A 21,480-nucleotide genomic window follows, 5' to 3' on the forward strand; every position below is an offset into this window, starting at 1 on the left:
CCTTTTGTTCTTCAGTCTAGTTGTGGAGGACGTCGCTTCACTGGCCCATGTTGGTATTATCATTGCGCTCTTCCCAGATGAGGCAGATCGGTCGCCAGCCACTAGACGGCCACTCACTGTGGCTCTTGGAAGCTCCCGCTGGCTGCCAGCCACTCACAGTTGCTCACGGCAGCCCACTGCAGCTCCACTGCAGCCTATGCCATCGCCTATGACTCATGGCAGCTGGCAGCCCAGCTCCAGGTTGAGCTGTTGTTCACCATCTTAGCTGTAGAGGGCGCAGCGTCACTGGCCCTCATGTGGGATCCGAACCGGGGTACTGCTGCTCAGAACTGGCATCCGAAGCCAACTCTTAACCAACACGCCACTCGGCCGGCCCCAGGTCTTCAGTATTTTAAGCTTGGTAACCCATTTACATATGCTAAACAATGAAAGCAAAAAGCCATCGCCACAATGGTATCATAAAAAACAAATGAAATCTTTGTTTAGAGATAGTTTGAGTAATCACTGTAAGCTTTTGGTTCTAAAAACTTATTAAAAAATGAAATATAAGTCCCACTGGATAAACTGTTTTGTCTTTTTGCTCTTGTCAATTTCTGCTAGTTCTTAGTGAGGGTAATACCTTAGATGAGATTTGAAGAAATCCATGCTGGTTTTCTGCTGAGACCGGGATCTTGCCATCTAATAGTCTTCTAATAATATAAAACACTGCTGGATACATCCCAGGGAAGCTGTGAAGCAGCGTAAAGACTGAGGGCTTTAGAGTTAGAAGACCTGGGCTCAGGTTGTGCCTTCACTTCTTACCAGCATCTTACCCGTAAACAGGTCACAAATTTCTTCCTCCACAAGGTGGCGATGATAACACAATTCCAACTTCATAGGGTTATTGAGACAATCGTATGTGTGTGATACTTAGAGGCATGTATATTAAAGGTACACTACAGATGGATTTGGGATCTCCTCTCTTTTTGAAAGGGATTTATACAAAGAGAATGACTTGAACTATGCTTTAAAATGCATACTTAGGTTCTTTCCTGAGAGGATGAGAACTTTGCACTATAATTTACTAGAGTTTTGTATGGAATGACATAAGCATAGAAGCCATCAGCAAAAGCTGAGAAGAACTGAGGTAAGTCTATGGAAAACCTTCCACGGCCCACTTAGTTGGTTAACTGTGGTCTGACAAGCAACGTGAGTAGTGTGTGTGACATGTAGAAAAAAAAAAGGAAAGATATTTTATATTAAAAGGCTACATAGAACTGAGTTCCCACATTTCAAATACTTTTGGAAATCACCTTGCATATTATCCAAAAGGACAGAGAGAGGCTGAAGCCAGCCTGGTTTGTGGTCTATGAGGCTTCGACACAGATGTAGGCAAAGGAACTATTCAATGGAGGGGTAATAATACAGACATTGAGAGCTCATCTTCCTGGTTAGGAAGAGGAGATGAGGTCAGGGCTTGGCGGAGGGATTACTTTGGAGAGGGAAAGCTTAATTTTTCCTCTCAGATTTGGGCAGGGTTGCAAGGAGGCAAAAGGATAATTGCTGATGTAGAGAGTTGTTAAGGTTCTAGGGGAAAAAATAAAGGATTTTATGTTTGATAGTACTGATTTCCTCAGGTTTGAGTACTAGGCTTAAGGAGCTTGGAAAGGTTTGGAACAGGTCCTGGAAGCATTGTCAACAGCAGAGAAATGAAAGCATTGTGAGCGGGAGAGAGCATACGGCTGTGTGTAGAGACTTCTCCAGTACTGTGCAGCAACCCAGGATCAGAAGTGGACAAACTGAATCTGAGCTTTATCAGGCATGGGTCTTGAAAATCCAAGCATGATAGAAGTGCAAGCAAGGAAGAAAACCAAGGGTGCTAGTGAGAATAGCAACACCATTACTAATCCTGGAACTGGATGACAGCTGGAACGATCCAAAGAGACAAAGGTTCCAATAGAGGGGAACTCCTAAATAAGGATGAAGAAAAGCTTCTCCAGGAGGAAGACTAGAGGACAAGGTGGGAGAAAAGACAGGAGTTACAGTCAGGCAGAGAATTTTGGAACTGGTGATTTTGGAGAAGCCTCCTTTCTCCATAATAAAAGCAATCCAACTTAGCCTTCTTGATGAAGGAAATCAAGGACGGCAGATGAAGTGAGTGGTGATGAGGGTGTTAAGGGCCGAGAAGGTCAAGAATTTGTGAAGCTAGGATCAGAAAATTATGTATCCAGGTATCTTTACTACTTCTGATAGATGTGGAGAATCGTGCAGAATGCGATAAACTAACTAAGCCAACTTCACCTCCAATGTGCCTGGGCTCACTTTGTGCCATGCCGTTTGGATGGATTAGATTCACCAGTGTTTGTTTTGTTCTCTGTTACAATTGCTTTCAATTATATAGAGCATGCGTTTCAGTTGAAATTGAGAGCAGTTATTACAAGCTATAGGTGAGCTGGTTAGACATGATGGCATGTCTTCTCAACTGATATCCAGAGTATATTTAGAATGCATAGCCCATTTAAATGCAGTGATTTTAACTGGGTGTGGGCACACAATGGGTATATCAGGGAAATAAAAAACAAAGCATGCATGCTATAATGATCCAATATAGAAATATTCCTTGGCTTGAAATTCGTGTTAACATAATCTCTGCATCATTTTGCCGTTTCCAGAAAGTAAAATCACAAAGCTCCTCAGCCTGAATTAATCATGTTTTTCAGGATGACAGTTGCAGTTTCAGGGAAGAGACTGTCCCGTGGTTGCTCTGACATTTTTATTGATATTTGGGAAAGTTGAAACTAGATTTGCTATATCAAGCTCATTTAAAATGCTTAATCCTGTGTAAATTATGGTGCACATTTGGTGAATATACATCGAAAATGTAGTCCTCTTTAAAAAAAGGCACATCCATTTTTGCTAAATTCTACATATCCCTCTGATTTATTTTTCAGGTTTCTGCTGAAACATCACTTCCTCAGGGAAGAATTTCCTAGTCTTCTTAACGGGGCAAGATGCCCCTGGGGTGCATTCTCACAGCACCCCTACTCTCTTTGTCAGACCATTAGTGTAATTCATTGTGTGAAATGAGCTGGATTGAAAGCACCATGAAAGCAAAGGCAGGATTTGTTTGGTTCCCTGCCTCACCCCTCGCGACTAACACAGCCTTCCAGAACAGAGAGCGGTTACTCGAGAAATATGTGTTGAAAGAATCTACCTCGAGAATCACGGTGGAGTGAGGTGGAAAGTATCCTTAGAATCAGGAAACTTAAGTTCTGCTCCCAGTTCTGTCTCTACATGACGGATTGATTTGGAGCTAGTCAATTTGACCATGTCTCAATTTGACCTCACCTGTAAAATTAGGGGATGAAAGGAGGTGGTTGACAGTGTTGTTCCTAGCACTATGGTGCTGCACAATTCCTTATTTCTGGAATTGGTTTATATACCAGTGGTATTGATAAAATATTTAAAACGAGCAGACCTGCAAAGGCACAGGGAACGGAGCAAACGAGTACAGAGCAGTTAATTTCCCTCCGGCTGTCACTACTATTAGGCATTGATTCTACAAGTCAAGTTTACAGGGAAATGGTCTGCTGAAGGGGATATATACATATATATGGCATTTGGAGCCTGAGACATGACAATTCCCAATTGGAAAACAGAGTGATGGAAAACAGAGGGGTTTGGGTGAGGGGAGTAGGATTGACAGGTTTGGAGCCCACAGAAATATTGTCTCCCCATTCAATTTAGTTCAGGGATGTGGGTGTATGGATGTGTGACTATGTGCTTCCTTTGCCGCTCTGCTTTTGGGAATCCCTTTAACATCAACTTCATTAGTTACAAAGGCAGCAATCCATATCCAATTTTCTTTTTGTGTCAGGATTGTTCATGTATAAACGAGGGTCCTTTGTTGGAAACATTTGCAATTAATCCTATAAACCAACAAACCAAAAATGCAAATGTTGCACTGCCTGCCCCAGCCAACCCTGCTGACTCTCAGCCCTGACCACCATCTATTATACAAAGGAATGAATTGAAATTCCCACTTTGGACCTAACCTAATTTCAAGTGATAATAGGCGTGGATTCCCAGAAGCACTCTATGCCTCTTGATAGTAACATCCTAATTTCCTTTCCTGGTAAATGTTTTAAATAAGATTTTAGCACCAAAGGAAATTAACCTTTAAATTAATTGTAATTATAAAATGCCATTGCTGATTTTTGTCTTCAGCCTAATTACTTTCTATTATTTAAACAAACCTCACCTCCTGTGAGCCTCAAGTTTGTTTCTCCTTCTGTCCCTGCCACACAATGCCAACCAATCCTCGAGGAGGCCTCCCCGAGTTCCCGCTGTTAGAACAGCCTCATTTAAATGTCACATAGGATTGAGGGTTTGTCCTAATGCTCGATTATTTACAAGGCTTTCTTTCAGAGCTGCATGTAAGGCTGCTATGCTCAGATGTTTTAGTTCCGCATACCTGGTGGCCATCCTTAGAGATGCAGTGTTTTTTAGTCTTCCTGCTGTTAAAAGGGAAATAGCTAATCCCAGCCTTCTGTTTCCATTAGATGCCACTTCCAAAACCAAAGCACAACTGGACATAATGAAGTGGGCACCCCTGCCAGCATCATTTATCAAAAGACTAACTTTGAAAGTTCTTTCTCTGCATGCCTCGGCTTCCGAGGGCTTTTAGAGTTCTGTTTCCTATGCCAGCACTTTGTCTTGCTTTCATTTGTTCTTTCGAGGTGGGACTAAGGGACACAGCAACTTTATTTTGTGAGCATGTATGTCTACATTATGGTCCGAAAAGCATCCTATCTATCTTTCTTCCACTTAGCTGCTTTCTTTCTCATGTCATCACCAACACGAGGATCGAGAGATGGTAGGGAAACAAATACAGAACCACCATTACAGGTGCACTGGGTATCGAAGAATAATCAAAAGATTTTTCTTTTAGTCATTTCTGTGAATGTCACTACTTCTCTCTCCACTCACATACTCTGGCTTTCTTTCCTATTGAGGCTGATTAAAACAACTTGGATATTACTCACCTAATGGATAACTTTAGTGTTCTGAATAAAACACCTCCTTTATTACACCCCAATTAAAGGTCCTCCTTTGCTTGTCTGAATATTGTCACCTCAACATTGATTCTTTAGAAACAAGGACCTCACGCTTTGGCAGGACATATATGAAAATTAGAAACAAGATCCTGATTATTTTGAATCAACAAAGGATAGGGATGAATCAATTTCTTTCCCCTGTTTTTTGAATTGGAAGCATTAAGATTTATTTTTAAATGATCATAGTGTGCATGTGTATGTGTGTGTGTGCGTGTGTGTGTGTGTGAGTGTGTGTGTGTGTGTATGTGTGTGTGTGTGTGTGCGTGCGCAAAGCAGTATAGTATAATGGAGAAATTATGAGAAAGGGAAGAACATTAGAAGTAACTATTGAAGAATCAAACTCAAATTTAAAAGTAAAGCTCACATATTTTCTCAGTGACCACAAGAGGGAGGAATTAAACAGTAGGCTGAAAGAGACCAGTGTTAATTTTGGAAGACTCGATGAAAAATTGTATGTCTCACTGTAAGGGAATGCTGTTGTCACTAATAGGAATTTGCATATGATTGACAAGAGGCTTATGCACTTATAGGCATTTGTTTCAGGTGTCGGTCATTTATTATTTTACTTTTACATATGACAGCACAGTTTTGTTTTGCCTTTTTGTCTGTTTAGAAAATGACAAAAGATGCTTTATTCTAATTGGTTATTCATTTACTTAGAATAAACTGGGGTCTAAGGAAATATCACATTTCCTTAGAAGTTTCCATATAGTCCAGGAAATGTTTGTGGAGAGCTGACTGATTGATTCATTGATCTCCCAGATACTTGTAGAGTCCTGCTCTAGGTTGGGGATATGTTAGATGCTGGGAACATGATAGTGGTCAGTGTAGGTGTGGTCCCCAGTGGCATCCCCTAATACTGTCTTACCCTGAAGGAGTACAGTATGTGTTGCATTGGTGTCAAAAGTTCATGAATGAGCTCAGTGGCCTTGGACACATCATTTAATCTTATGGATCTATAAAATTAAGGTGTTGAAATAGAGCTGTAGGCAGTAGTTTTCCATCATTTTAAATGTTTCAGTATTCTCAGTTCAAAAGAATTCTGAAGCAGAATGAAAAGTCATTAAATTAAATAAATGCTGAGCTCCTGTGCTTTGGGAGTTGGGGAAGAAGCAAGGTGACACCTTCTACCCTGGTCCCACTATGGTTCTATAGAGTATCGCTGGAGATTAGCAGCATTCAAAGTCTGGGTCTTTGGGCTCTAATAACATGTAATAATTCTGTTCAGTGACTGGGGAAAGAAATGGAAAGCTTTGTTTTCGTGTGAAGATGGCAGATATGGACAAGATTATTTCACTCAATCAACTTCAGAATTATAAAACAAATGTTATAAAGAGATGATAAAACAACAACATACTAAACTTTCATTTAATTGTTTGAATATGATATTTGAAAAGTAAAATAGACACATCATTCTCATAATTCTACCTGTCAATCTGACACACAAGAACTTGGCACCTTTTGTGAAGTGCTAATTAGGTTATGTTTGTAGAGTGATTTATAAATAACATCAAAGAAAGTGCAGGTTACCAAACAGATGTATAATATGGCCCTAACAACCAGATAGAAAGAATGGTAGGTAAGTAGATAGATAGATAGATAGATAGATAGATAGATAGATAGATAGATAGAGGAAGGAAAGAAGGAAGGAAAAAAGGAAGGATGGAAGGAAGGGAAACTGGGAGATATATAATATGCCAAAATGTTAACTGAGAACCAGAATTCAGCATTGTGGGGTCATTCTATTTGTTTTAATTTATATTTTCTATACATTCTGTAGTCAATGTACATTCCTTTATAAACCAGAAGAAACAACTTTTTTTAAATGGTGGAATACTCCTCCCTGCTTCCTCCTCCAGCCTCCCCCATAGGTGGGAAAGTGTATGATTGTGCTGAAAGAATTGCATCCAAACTCAGTGATCCTGACAAACCGGAAAAATGATCAAAACACAGAATGGGGTTCAATACACAGAAGCTCAGGTCAGCAGGCCTGAGAAGAAAAATCAAACAAAAATAACAGAAAATTATTAGCTTCAGAGAAGTGAATAATTTCCTGTGGTTTGCTTTTCAAATGAAAGGTTCTATAAATCAATTGTGACTTTTATCCCAAGGCCCGTTGATTCTGAAGCATTCAGGACAGGATTTTATGAACTTGTGCTTGGTTGGTGGGTTCATGCATATATGCATCTGTAAGTTTAAACATCTAGAATTCATTTTTAAATATTTTTTCAATGTAAGTTCCTGTAGCACATATTTTTAAATGACATTCCATAACTTTCTCCAAATGGTCTGAATATTTAATAACACTTGCAAATACATGGAATTGCTTTTAGAAAAGATAGTGTCTACTTAGAAAAATGGACACCTTTTTAGAGGGTCAATATTTAGTTTTTGCTTAACTAGTAAAGAAAAGTTTTATAAGACAACAAAATAAAAACTGAGAAATCATATGATGATGTTTTTTCTATCATCGATTAGTGATATTTTCCATGGCTGCATGTCTTCCTTTTAATTGTCCCATGTAACAATGCTAATGAAGCAGAGATGTAAGTTCATTTTAGTTCTGTCACTGCAGGTGGACATCCAGCAATGGTGCAGAAGATTGAGAGAGGATTGACTGAGAGAAGGGCTACATATATGACAAAAGCTGCGCCAGACCCGGAGTCTCGGAACATTTTCTTTCTTTCACAAAATATTGTAAGAGTGAACAAGTAGAAGGGAGTAGAAAATACTGAAGGTAATAAGGAAAATTCAGCATGGCCGGCAACAGATGGTGCAGTGAAGAGCCAGCCACAAAGACAGCTCAGCAAGGGGTGTCTGCTCTCCTGGAGAAGGCCTTTTTGCCTATGACACATTGCTGCCTTTTCACAAACAAATATATCAAAGTATGGTGCGATGGTTGCCCCACTCAAATAGGCTTCACATGTCCAGGCACAACACCCTCTGGAGCAGGGTCCCAGCTTGTTTTCTGGCGAGGAGCTACTCATCTGAAGGCAGATCACCTTGCCCCATAGCAGGAGGTGCTGATCGGATACTCCTGTCTGGAGGCAGGGAGCCTGGAGGCCAAGGAGGCGGGTAGCATTGCAGCCTGCAGCCTTTTACCCACAGGCGTTTCATGGGCCAGTGAGTCAAAGCAAGCTCCACTCTGTGTCCTGTAGGTATTTTCAAATATGCAGGAGCCACATGGCGTGTGTGTGTGTGTGTGTGTGTGTGTGTGTGTGTGTGTGTGTGTGTTGGGGTGTGTGTTTTGGAGGCCTATCCCCTTCTCCCCATGTCATTGTACTTGGAGATGGGGCCTTTAAAGAGATAACTGATGTTGAATAAGGCCAGTCGTGTGGGGCTCTAATTCAACAGGTCTGCTGTCCTTGTAAGCAGAAAAAGAGCCATCAAAGGCACGCACCCACAGAGAAGACAGGCCATGTGGGGACAAAATAAAAAGTCAGTTGCCTGCAAGCCAAAGAAAGAGGCTTGAGAAGAAACCAAACCTGCCAACACCTTAATCTTGGACTTCTAGCCTTAAGAACTGTGCGAAAATAAACTGCTGTCGTTTAAGCTGCCAAGTTGTTGTATTTTGTTATTGCAGCCCTAGGCAGCTAATAGACGGGGTGGGGGGGGGGGGGGGGTGGCAGGAGTGTCTGCACCTTCCTGTTTGACATGTCTGCTCCCAGGGTGGTTGTTATCTCCTGGGAGGCACAGTAGATGGCAGTGGTGTCCTGTGAATTTGCACAGCAAGCCAGCCTGTCAAGCTGTGGCTCTGGCGTAGATAACGCAAGGGTCAGCGATGTGAACCTCAAGGTCCAGGCTTTTTCATAGCAAACAACAACAACAACTTTGCATTAAAATGTCAATATAAATATTAATCAGACAAGGCTCTAGGAAAGCAAATGAGATATTGCTTAAAAGGAGGAATAAGGAAAACACAATTCTCAGGCATTTGATGTGCCTGCAGTCTAACTCCCTCTGGTTCAACGATGATTGATGGCTATTTTGTGGAGTCCAAGTCTGAGTCTTGGCTCCTGGAGCCCGAACCCTTTCTACAGCTCCCAGAGGTTTCTGCCTCTGAGGCTCCCTGGCTACACTTGCTGCTGAGAACTGATGTGTCAAAACTGAGCGCATAGCTGGTCAGCTTCATATTGACATCGAGAATACTTTAATTTTCCAGTTGCTATAATTGGGGTCTTATCTCCACAGTCCCTTCTCAGCATAGTTACAGAGCCAAAACCACCCTCTATTCCTCTGGAAGCTCATAGGAATAGAATCTTAAATAATTTGGCAGACAGGTTGCTAGAACCCCCTCTTGCATGACACTCCTATCAGGATGCTTCATTCCAAATTCACAGCAGGTAAGAACAGACACACAGAGATCCAGTCCCTGTTTACGCAGACGTTCAACTTCTCCCGTATGCCGTACATCAGGGCTTACTTTCTGAGAGCATCTGTGTGTGTGTGTGTGTGTGTGTGTGTGTGTGTTTGACTTTCATCAAGCTAGTATGCTTTTAAAAGATCAAAATAATTTCCTTTATGATATAATTACCAAAAATTAGAAATTTTAAAACTTTTTTACTTTTGAGCACTGGAAGTCATATGTTCTAAGCAGTGTCAGGAGGCGAACATACAGACAAGGGGCTAAGATAATAATAATGCATGGCAAATATTAATCCAAAGCATTGTACTCAACAAATACTCATTAATTGTCTGTGCACATGTGAATGACCACAAGTAAATGAATCTAATTGAATGAAGAATTAGCCTAAATCTCCTCCAGGCTATTTAGTCCCCTGAAAGTCTAAGGTAAGTATCGGTCGTCTATTTGAATATAAAAATAAAAAGTAATTCATATCTTCTCACAAGCAAAAAAGACTAAAATGATAAACTTGCCTGTGAGAAGTCAGCTTGTATTTTGGATTAATAATGGCTTGGATTTACATGGCTTTGGCCAAATCTTGATCTAGGGCAAAATTCCCTAAAATGAGTTCTCTGGAATTCCAATTCTCTGGAATATTAAGGTTTCTTATGAAAAAGGGCTCTGTGTTCAACTGTTTGGATATTAACTATACTTTCGATTTCTATAATTGATGCCTTAACATTTATGAAGTGACCACTGACTGTTACCAAGTAAACTCTAGCTCACCTAAAATATCTGGAGACTTTAGATAGTTCCAAACCACACTAACAGTCACAGTGAATATGAATTCACAGGGTGCCACTTTCAAACTTAGCCAGCCAATACTAAGCCTGCTTACCTTGCCTCGCCCATTTCTTTAGATGGAAAGAAACCACAATAAAGGTGCTTGCCACAATTCTGCACTCGCTCACGCTCGCGCTTGCTCTCTCTCTCTCTCTCTCTCTCTCTCTCTCTGTGCCTGTGACCAACGCTGGTGCTTCCTGGGTGGCATGAAGTATTTTCCCCAGGGAAATGTGAGTATAATAAGATGGCAAAACCATTTTTGGTTGCTCTTTTTGATTTGTGTTTGGCCCCACTATACCTCACCCAAAGTAACATGGTTAAAACAAAACTGTGGATAAGGAAAAATTGAACATCTTTATTGCCGTACTCTCAGAGATGTGAACATGTAAATGTGCATTACAAATTTTCAGTGTCAAACTTCCTTGGCTTTGGGATCTTTTTTGAGCAGTATAACTTATGGAACTAGCATTTCTGGGATCCCCTTTGGGAGGCACCATATTGGAAAGATATTTATTATCTGTCTAGGAGACTTGGTGTGTCAGTATTTTGTGACGATAAAAAATGCACTGACATCATTGTGAAATGAAGCCAGTCATTATAGTCCAAGGAAAGTTCAATTCCCATATGAAATTTAACCTGTACACCTTCCCTTTCATCATGGATTTGGCACATAAACATTGAATGGTAATATCTGAGGGAACTTACATAGTTTGAGGAGTCTGTACATTTAAAAATCCATGTATTTATTACCCTTCCTAATCTTTGAATACATCTTTTGTGCATAAAACAAGTGCTTACTAGATGTCTTCTCTTAAATATTTATTAGGCACTTCAACTGCAACCTGTTCAAACTGTACCAATTGTCACATCCCATTCTACTTTCCTCAAGTGACATTTCCATGTGCCTATTCACTGATACCAAAAACCCAGGCATCTATCAGTTTTTTTCCTTGTCCCTTATACAGCATCCATCCATATCCCATTAATCATTTTGTTTTAACATGTCTCATATCACATCTATTCTCTCCAGCTCCAAGACTGGTCTTAGCCCAGACCCTCATTGTCTCGTATCTCAGCCATTTTCATGGTGCCTCACTAGTCTTCCTTCTCCTAAGCTGTTCCCTCACCCGAATGCCTTTCCTTCATACTGGTACCAATGTATACAAATGTAGTTTTAAAAAGTACAATTGTGGTTATGCTATTTCATTTTTATAAAGTACCTGCCAATTATTTGCTACCACGCTATACAAAATAAATTCCAAATTCTTTACTCTGTCATATCCATTTTTCTACTGTTCCACCTATGCTCTGTTTTCCGGTCTTTTCTGGGTGCCCATCTCTAGCACCAGATATGATTCAGTCATGTTAACCTGGCTTCCTCTGCCCACAACATGGCTGGCTGTGACATGCCTTTTTCACCTTTTGCCAGGGATCATCTTACGTTTATTATCAGCTCCCCTATTCACCTTCCCACTATTCATCTCCCAAGACAAAGCTCAAAATTATCTTTCTCTATGAAGACTTTCCTGGTTCCTTTCCAATCTCCCCCCACTATATACTCCAGAGAGTTTTATCATACTTATTTGTGCACATGTTTGTTTTTCCCTACTAGATGGTAAATTCCTAGATGTAAAAGATTCTGTGTTACTATCTTAAAATCTCCAAAGCCTAACAGAGCACTTGGTACCTTGAAAAGTGTTTTATAAATGCTTTTTTAATGAAAGGATCATCATTTCCTTTTACACACAAAATAACATAAACTATATATCATGTATTCCTGCTTTTACATCATGTATTAGTATGAATGAAAAAGTTCTCCCTCTAAATTAAGCACTGATTCTGCCTCCTCCTTTCTAGTATGATTGGAAATTGAAAAAGAAACACATATCTCTCTTTGGAATTTTTTCCTCAAATCATCCTGCAACAGAGCAGTGGTTTCTCATCTTTTTCCTCATTTTCTCAAAATCCCAATCAATATGAATATTTTTGGAAATAAAACAAGTGATTCCCAACTCGAATTTTTCTTTAGAGTAAATATAGCTTCATGGGCAAGTATCCATGATAGTACTCAGAGAGAAAAGGAATACTTTTTCCAGTTCTCCTATTTCAGATGCTCAGGATGCAAGGGAGAAGTGAATTATTCTACCTGTCACTTTTAGAAGAGCAGAGGACCATGGAGCCACTTAGAGGCTTGTAGGAGGGTACCACCGTCTCAACTCTGGATCAAGCAATAGGACTCAGTGCTGAGACCCTGACATAGAGTTCTAGCCATTTGTATCAAAGAGTAGGAACCAAAAGGACATAGGAACGTTCGGTTTCCTGAAGACAGATTTCTTGAATTATTCTGAAGTCAATTCTTGTTAGAATTTTAGAAACAATTGCAAATTGTTGATTAAGATTTGTAGTCCTAGGTGAAACTGATCACTTATCAATAGCTAATAAATGGTTTATAAAAAGAGAACAGTCAAGTTGACAATATTTTAAAATTACTTCCGCTTCCAGTTTCCTCTCTATATCCCTTATTAGAATTGTTACAAGAAGAATAGATCTTAAAAGTACCTTTCAATGAAATGAAAGAAATGTGTTTTCAAAATGGGTGCTTCCCACTTTTTTTCAAAAGCTGTTTACTTTTATGAAAACACTTTATTCTCTGTTCTAATTATTGTCTGGGAACTAGGAAGGCTGGGTAGAAGGCAGTAAGAAGATGCTGTGAACTTGAAAGAAACAGAATAGAGCTTTAATACTTACAGCTGTCCTCTTCTTCAGTTATACATTTCACAACATAACAGGCGTAGATGAACCCTGCCAGCTGAAACAAAACAAAGATGCTTTAGACATGAGGCAAAGGCAACACAACTGAACCTTCCTGGGGGAGTGACTTTTCCAAGGCAGGAAATTTATGATTAGAGCCAAAGTTCCAAAGGGCTCATCAGACTGGATCTCAACTCAATGTGGATTCTAGATTCAGGTGATGTCTATCTACCTTATAAATATTTCCCTCCGTTCTTCTCTGACCTGTATTTATGTGTATGATTTGTTAATTACCAGCGAATTTAAAACAAGTTATTTTAGGTGCAGGAAAAGAAAACAAGAGTTATGGCCGTTCATTAATGCGATCATGCTTGCATTTGTGCCCACCAACTTCTAATTTACTATGCCACTATCATAAACATGCTTTGAGGGAAAACTATCAGGAGATTCCATGGTATGTTGTAGAAACCCTTTGTAAGTAAAAAGACTTCTCTTTTAGGCCTGTGAAAAGAACCAGGGAATACCAGGTATAATTAGGATGATATGTCACAGAGAAGCCATGGGGTGGACGCCTGTAGGTAAGGAGTATCACAACACATTGAGTTTGGGATTGCACACATCGCATCATCTTTTTGAAACATGCTACAGAAAGGTCCCTATGGTCAGGGAAGTCTTCACTCACTGAAATTGGTATCCGGAAAGGAACATAGCAAAGTCCTTGGATATCTATGCCTTCAGATTTAGTGCTTTGTATTCCTTCCTATCAGTGTAATATTTATTTAGTTAAATTATGAGTGCTGCTGGAAGGAAGCAAACCAGTTAATTTCCTGTTAAGTAGAAAAATTGTTCCCCAAAAGAATCTAGCTTGGGTGAATTTGTAAAAATATGTCCTCAGAACAGTGATGAAGGTTATTCATGGCGACACTTTAGGAAGGCATTGACCTGGCCGAGCACTGACTTTACAGGACAGTATTTGGTGTGGGGAAGGAAAGGAGGCAATCTTCCATCAGGAAGCTTAGACACAGGGCACAAGGAGCTGCTGCAATGAGCCTAATGACGCTGTTTTTCATTAGCCGACAGCGGTCTTCCTGGAAGATGTGAATGGAATCTTTGAAGTCACAGGGGACACTGCTAGGTCCTTAATGAACACAGAACTATTTGGAGACAAAGCAGGGTCCAAGTGAGAAGGAACTTCAGAAAATATCTACTTAGGATTTCAGGAAGAAAGCATGTTCTGGCAGATTCTAGCTCTCTTCCTAAGAGAACTGGCATCGAATGAAGTGGTGGTTATCCTGGCACAGAAGCAGGGACCCAGCTTGGAGGAGGAATGGATGGGAAAGAATACCTGTGCAACATGTTCTTCAAGGGCTTTTGTTTTCAGATCCCAGATGAGAGGGAATGTGTACCCCCTGCCCTCCCACTCCCAAATGTAGTATCTGAGCCAGTACACATGATAGAACGTTAAATAAGGATGCCACAGATGCTATGTTACCAGAATAAGTTTTTTTTAAAAATATATCTTAGAAAAAAAAATCCCCAAGTCAGCATTTTTTGTCTTGAATTATATGTTGCTATTGGCAATAAAAAAGGGATAGTAAGAACTATTTCCTTAAATAATAGAAGCATCAGTATTTCTTGTACTTATTTTTAGAGTACATAGTACAATTCAAAACCAGGATTCCCTATTTGGCTTTAGCAAAGATTTTGACTTGACCAAACAAAATCAAATGGTGATTTGAGAATTTTCATGGGTACCAGAAAATTGGACTATACTTAACACTTCTTAATCTTTTATCCACCAGGACCCACGAAAATGCCCTAATTGCTGAGTGACCCAGTCCTATGAGTACTTTGTCACTGGTACTTGAATCTGCTTGTGGGTAGGTAAAGAGGCACGGGTTTTTAAATCCTCTGGGTAATGTCTGTAGTTTCCCCTCCTTCCCCCACATGAAGTCCTTACCATCCAGGGCTTAATGCTATAGATTTATCAATAGCTTATCTTTTCCTTTTCCTTTTAAATACTTGTTAGTTGGATTATCTATAAAGCAATTTTTACCTACTCACAAACTTTTCTTTTGATTCTTACTCATCACTTCATTACTTTGGAAATAAAAATCTAGGTAAAGAGCATGAATAAATTCTGAGATTCAGGGTGAATAAGTTGAAATTTCTCATTAAGGTGTCACTAGATTCTAGATTATTAACTGCACTGCTCTCCCAGAATGCAGCGAAGGCACTGTGTTCTGCTTACTGGCGATCTTTTAATTGTATTCGGTTGCATTCTTTAACTATCAGGGGAGCTCCTTTGATATAAAAGTGAATCCTGCTGCATTTCATTACCAAAGCTTGCTGATTAAGAGAACTTCAGCTTTTAAACTGGTTACTTCTAAATACAAATGGAAATTTGTTTCCCCCAAATTAATCAAGATTCATAAACCTCTGTTATCTTCTCACTTTCCTATACCACATACATTTATAATTTAATTTTTACTCCCTCATAGCAATTTATAATATTTACCCATAGAGAAGGGGTTTCAAATTCTTTGTAACAATTGAATGCCTCCTATAATGTGCAACTCTGCTAATTGCTACCTGGGCTGCAAAGATGAACTAAGCCAGGATTTCTCAACCGCGACACCACTGACATTTCGGGTTGAACAATCTTTTTTGTGGGGTCTGTTTTGCATTATAGGATGTTTAACTGGTAACGTCCTACCATCAAGACAGCTGACAACTGAGGCAATAAAAAATGTCAGCAGACATTGCCATACGTGTCTTAAAAGGCAAAATTACCCCCTGCTCAAGCTACTGTTTTAGATACAATCCTATCCTAAAGGAATTTGCAATCTTGTAGCAAGAATACACATATAATTGTAATTCTAAGTAGATTGAGATAAGCATCAGGAGGAAGGAAGAAAACTGAATGTGTATCAAGTGACTACTGAAAAGCACAAAATTTTTTATGGAACACAAATCCTTCCTAACGTGATACTTAGCTCCCTTTCTAGCCTCATTTCCTACCACTTTTAGTCTCGGCATCCATGCCAGTAGTAAGCTTTGGTAGTTTGCTGAAAGGAGAGTACCTCTTCCAAGCAGAGCTCAGAGAAGCTCTGGGAAAGACGTAAGTTATGTTCAGGAAGGAGCAAACGGCTTCAGTTTAGAGGAGTTTGGGCACGTGAAGGGGAGTGATGGTGCCTAAAGCAGAGAACAGTGACTGCCATAGCAGATATGAGTGCTTGGAATTAAAATACAATTATTTTATTTTGTTTCTTATTTAAAGATGGGTAAAATAATCATAAAAGATACCAGTGATATCGTACTAGGCAAACATATAATTATCCACTTATAAAACCCTAAAATATTCCAGTTGTGTCAGTCTTTGGCATTGAGAGCAGAGCTAAGCCTAAATGTGTTTATCTTTATTCATCTTTTCACCTTGATACATCTAATATGATTTGTTCACTTCTAATTCACCTGATAGGGAATTATATATTATCTTGATATCATTACTGGCTGAAAGGAAATTATATTTTGTCTATATAACTAAATCAGGTTAAAATTCTTTTTTATATCTACAAACCAAATTATGATGGTATGTCCCAGAAATTCACTTAGAAGCTAATAGATAAGAGGAAAGCAAAGCCTTTTGGTAAGTATTTAAAAAGATTCAATTGTAGTAACTGAAAGTGTAACAACCTTGTGTTTAAAATACAATCCTTTGGACTTCTGTTTCTAGGAAGCTGGCATGGATGTACTTTTCCAAAACCTCCTTCTATGTACAGCTCACAGTCTTGGATATTATATGTGTCACAAACATAGGAAGACTGCAAAACGCAGAAAGAAGGGAGACTGGCTAAGAATCTTGGGGCCCAAGGAAGGACATGGGAATGAGTACTCTATTTTTCTTTTGTCTCATATATATCAGACTTGGAGCTAAAGAAGCCCACAACCCAGAAATGCCAATGGACACAGAAAAGAACCCCAACAAAAGCCTGCTCTCTCTAGCCAAAGGACTGGGAAGGGGACAACCCAGGAAGAGAAAAAAAATCTTTAAGCCAATAATAGCTCTTGTTTAGCCAACACCACAGGAAACAAACAAACTAACAAACAAAAACTGTAGCCCCGCTCTCTAAACAGAGCAGCAAATATTATGAGCCAGGACTTTCCTCCTGGCCAGGTTGTGCTGTCTGAGAAGTCAGGCAGGGATCCCGGACCTTCATCCTTGCCAGGAAGAGGAAGTCGGCCTCCCTAGAGTTGGGAGAGACCACACTGGGAATTTAGACACCTAGCTTCACTCTGTAGTAAGGAGGCACCTCTTCCTTCCCAAGCGGGGTGGTGTCAGAGGGGGTCTAGTGGAGAATTTTCACCAAGGCCCCACAGTAATGAGGCCAGTCCCCTGCCCCTGTTGTGTCAGATGAAGCCACCAGGAAGCAGCAACAAGGCACTGCTGCCCCTCCTTGCTACAGAGGTGTCAGTGAAGGCTGAGTACAGAGCAGGAACTTCCATGGCCTCCCAGCCTTAATGAGAAGCCCCTCCCTCTTTGGGTTTTAATAGAGTCTGAGCGGGGGACCCGGACTTCTAACCCCCACTAGTAATGAGTCAGTATCTCTTCTTCCCCTGCTAACGTGGTGTCAGAGGAGGCCAGCTAAAACAGAAGGCTTATGAAAGAGCTAGGGCTTCATAACATAATATCCAAAATGTCCGTGTTTCAATTTAAAATTGCTCATCATACCAATAATGATGAGGATCTCAACCTGAATGAAAAAAGAAAATCAATGGAAGCTAACACAGAGCTGGGTGACAGAGATATTAGAATTATCTGGCCAATATTTTACAGTAGCTTTAACAAAAATGCTTTAATAAGCAATTACGAACACACTTGAAAACAAATGAAAAAATAGTCTCAGCAAAGAAATAGAAGACATAAGGAAGGACCAAATTAAAAATTTAGAACTAAAAATAAAATGCAATAACAAAACAAAACAAAAAACTGTAGAATGGAAGAGAGAGAGGAAGGAGTCAGTGAGCTTGTAAATAGAACAACAGAAATAACCCAATATGGGCAAGAAAGAAAAAAAGTAGATTAAAAAATGTTGAACGTAGATCCTCAGGGACCATGGGACTATAATAATACACCTAACATTTGTGTCATTGGAATTCTGAAAGGAAACTAAAAAGAGAGAAGTGCTGAAAAAATACTGGAAGAAAACGAAAACTTCCTACATTTGACAAAGGACCTAACCCACATATATTCAAGAAGTTGAGTGGAACCCAAACAGGATGAACTCAAAGAAATTCACACCAAGATTCATAATAGTCAAAATTTGAAAACCAGAGACACAAATCTTGAAAGCAGAAAGAGTAAAATATTTATGTGCAGCTATTCTGAAAAACAGTTTGGAGGTTTCTTAAGAACTAAACATACAACTGCAGTAAGATCCAGCAGTTGCACGCCTGGTCGTTTATCCCAGAGAAGTGAAGACATGTTCACACAAAAACATGTACACTAATGTTTATAGCAGGTCTATCCATAACAGCCCAAAACTAGAACAAGCCAGATGTCCTTCAGTGAATGACTAAACAAACAGTGGTATATCTGCACCATGGAATACTACTCAGCAATAAAAGAAAGGGACTATTGATATATGCGACGACCTACATGAATTTCCATAGAATTATTATGCCTAGTGGAAAGAGCCAATCCAAAAAGGTTATATACTGTGTAATTCCATGTATATAGCATCTGCGACATGACAGAATCATACACATCAAGAACAGATTAGTGGTTTTCAGGGATTGGGAGTGTGGGGGTCACAGGGAAGTGGGTGTGGCCATAAAAAGGCAGCATGAGGGATCCTTGTGGTGATGGAACTGATCTGCACTTGATGGCATCAATGTTGGGATCTTGATATTGATACTGTACTTGGCTTTGCAAGATGATTCCATTGGGGGAAACTGGGTAAAGGGTATATAGGATCTTTCTGTATTATTTCATACAATTGCTTCTGATCTATAATTATCTCAGGTAAAAAGTTTCATTTAAAAATAATACATTGTAGGGTACTATTATTTATGTTAAGAACCTTTGGTGTTATAATTTTTAAATTTCCAAATATATTTAAATAAGGTGGAGATACTTGCTTTCTTAAATACAAAGACACATTTTAATTCCGAGCCCTTAGACCAAATACAAGTCCACAACAGTTTTTGATGTTGATACAATATAGAATCATTATTCAACACTTTTTCTTTTTGACTGGAAGTGGAGACTGGTGCTGGCAAACAGTATTTTTTTTTTATCTTTAATTATCTCATTCTCAAATAAATTAGTTCTCTGATTCATTTAAATTAAATCATCTATTTTTGTTCTGAATTCATAATTGAGATGCTATAAGCCCATGCTTTTTGTAATATGAATTTGAACAGAAGGATATTATGCCCTCATTGAATATACTTTTCAGTTGCAAATATCTTACTTGCTCTTTTGTATCTTATTCCATTTATATAATTGGAGATGGCTTCAGTGAAGGATTCCAATATGATTATATCAGTATTACTAATGAAGGTCTTTCATATGAAAAACTTTTTATGTGTATCATCTCTGTTGTCCACCAGATAATTCTTATCCCGTATTATTCCGCTGGCTGGACTATTAGGGAGTGTGTTGCAAATTGTCTTTGCTACGAATCATCCCGGTGCAGTTATCAACCTGCACTCACTCATGGAGGATTGCCTTCAGGGCCGTTGTGACCATTCACAGCCTACTGGGTCAGAAAAGCTTTTCAGAGGATCAGAAGCATATCCAGTACCTGCCTTTAGGTGTTGTGTCGCATCATTAAGCATGACCGTATTAAACACTTTTTAAAAGAATAAATAAAAGTAGATGTACATGTGAACTTGTATTATTTACTTAAGGCTGGAAAATGGACTGAACCAAATACCAACAGTGGCTTACCCAGTATTTCCCATTGTAAATAGGTCTAGAAAACTGGTAGATTTCTTCAGTGCTAAATTACCAAAAAGTTACCTGAGTTCCAGTAATGTTTTAGTAAAGTTGGCAGAGCAGAAGATATTCAGGCAGGGTGAAAGACAACCAATAAAATTCAAATGTCATTCATGGTTAATACTTCTGTCAGAGTTTAAAGATCAGATTCATTTAAAAAATTGTACCTGAGAGCAGTAATTCAACCATTCTATACATACAGTAGTTGGGAGGTGATAAAAGAAATGGCTGACCTAGTGCAATAGAACTGCCATAAGATGCCTTCAGTTTTTGAGGTAGGAGCCATAATGGGAGCCCTTAACCAAAACCGTTCATTGAAAATAACTGGCATTATGATGTACACCTAACACTAATACAATGTTATACGAGACAGGACAATTAAGTTCACAAACTCATCCTAGAAAAAGTGCTACACACCTCATTGCTGAATATCACTATGGTCACCTTTTTGAAGTACTCCCCTTGGGAAGCTATGCACCAATGCCACTGCCTAGTCCACCCTTCAAAGCAGTTTTGACACTCTTTTTCTGGAATGGCCACCAGAGCCGTTGTCGTATTACCCTTGATGTCCTGAATGTCATCAAAATGTCTTCCTTGAAATATTTCCTTTATCTTTGGGTAAAGATTGGGGGCCAGATCAGGTGAGTAGGGAGGGTGTTCCAATACAGTAATTTGTTTACTGCCTAAAAACTCCCTCATAGACAGTGCCTGTGAGCTGGTGCATTGTCGTGATGCAAGAGCCATAAATTCTTGGCGAAAAGTTCAGGTCGTCTAACTTTTTCATGCAGCCTTTCAGCACTTCGAAATAGTAAACTTGGTTAACTGTTTGTCCAGTTGGTACAAATTCATAATGAATAATCCCATTGATATCAAAAAAGGCTAACAACATCATCGCAACAAGTTCACAAACTTAATTGTCAGACCGCGTATATGAAATATATCTCAATTAAAAATGGGGAAATGTAAAAAGCAACCTGTCAACAACACCCTACTATTTTAGGAGTAAAGCTAACATTAAGATTGTATATATGTCACATATAATAGGGGCTCTAATTTATTTATAATGAAGCATTTGAAAGTGTAATTTAAAATGTTCTGTAAAACATGAACAATCAATATTGCTGCCAAAACATTTTCAACAAAATAAGTACATAATTTTTTGGAGGGCAATTGATACAGATAGCATAGATTTTCTCAGAGATAATAGAAAAGCTAGAGTAAAATTAATTGTACAAGTAAAACACATGAAAAATAAATTAACCCATTTCAGGTGTGTCATCATTAATAGACAAGACTAAAAATTTTCAGTGTATTTCATTAGAGGAAATGTGATATTCCAATGATGACAGTGAGAATACAAGGCTAGATTCTTCTGAAGGGAGTAGGGGAATTATATTGGAATACTAGTGGCAAAAATAACTAATATTAAAAAAGATGCTAAA

At 39.1% G+C, this 21,480-nt stretch overlaps 1 protein-coding gene across 6 annotated transcripts in view; it reads right to left on the reverse strand.

The window, feature by feature from the left end:
- The window catches only part of NKAIN2 (sodium/potassium transporting ATPase interacting 2), a 959,061-nt gene that overhangs the window by 13,654 nt on the left and 923,927 nt on the right, over window positions 1-21,480 (reverse strand). For all 6 annotated transcript variants that reach the window (XR_002126191.1, XR_002126192.1, XR_002126193.1 and 3 more), the window contains one exon: window positions 13,033-13,093. Coding sequence is in view for 3 of the 6 variants with exons in the window: in XM_019662136.1 (XP_019517681.1) it covers window positions 13,033-13,093 (61 nt within the window). In the remaining 3 variants the exon portion in view is untranslated. The remainder of the gene's footprint in view (window positions 1-13,032; window positions 13,094-21,480) is intronic.

This window comes from Hipposideros armiger, unplaced genomic scaffold, assembly GCF_001890085.2.
Source record: "Hipposideros armiger isolate ML-2016 unplaced genomic scaffold, ASM189008v1 scaffold_367, whole genome shotgun sequence".
NCBI lineage: Eukaryota > Metazoa > Chordata > Mammalia > Chiroptera > Hipposideridae > Hipposideros > Hipposideros armiger.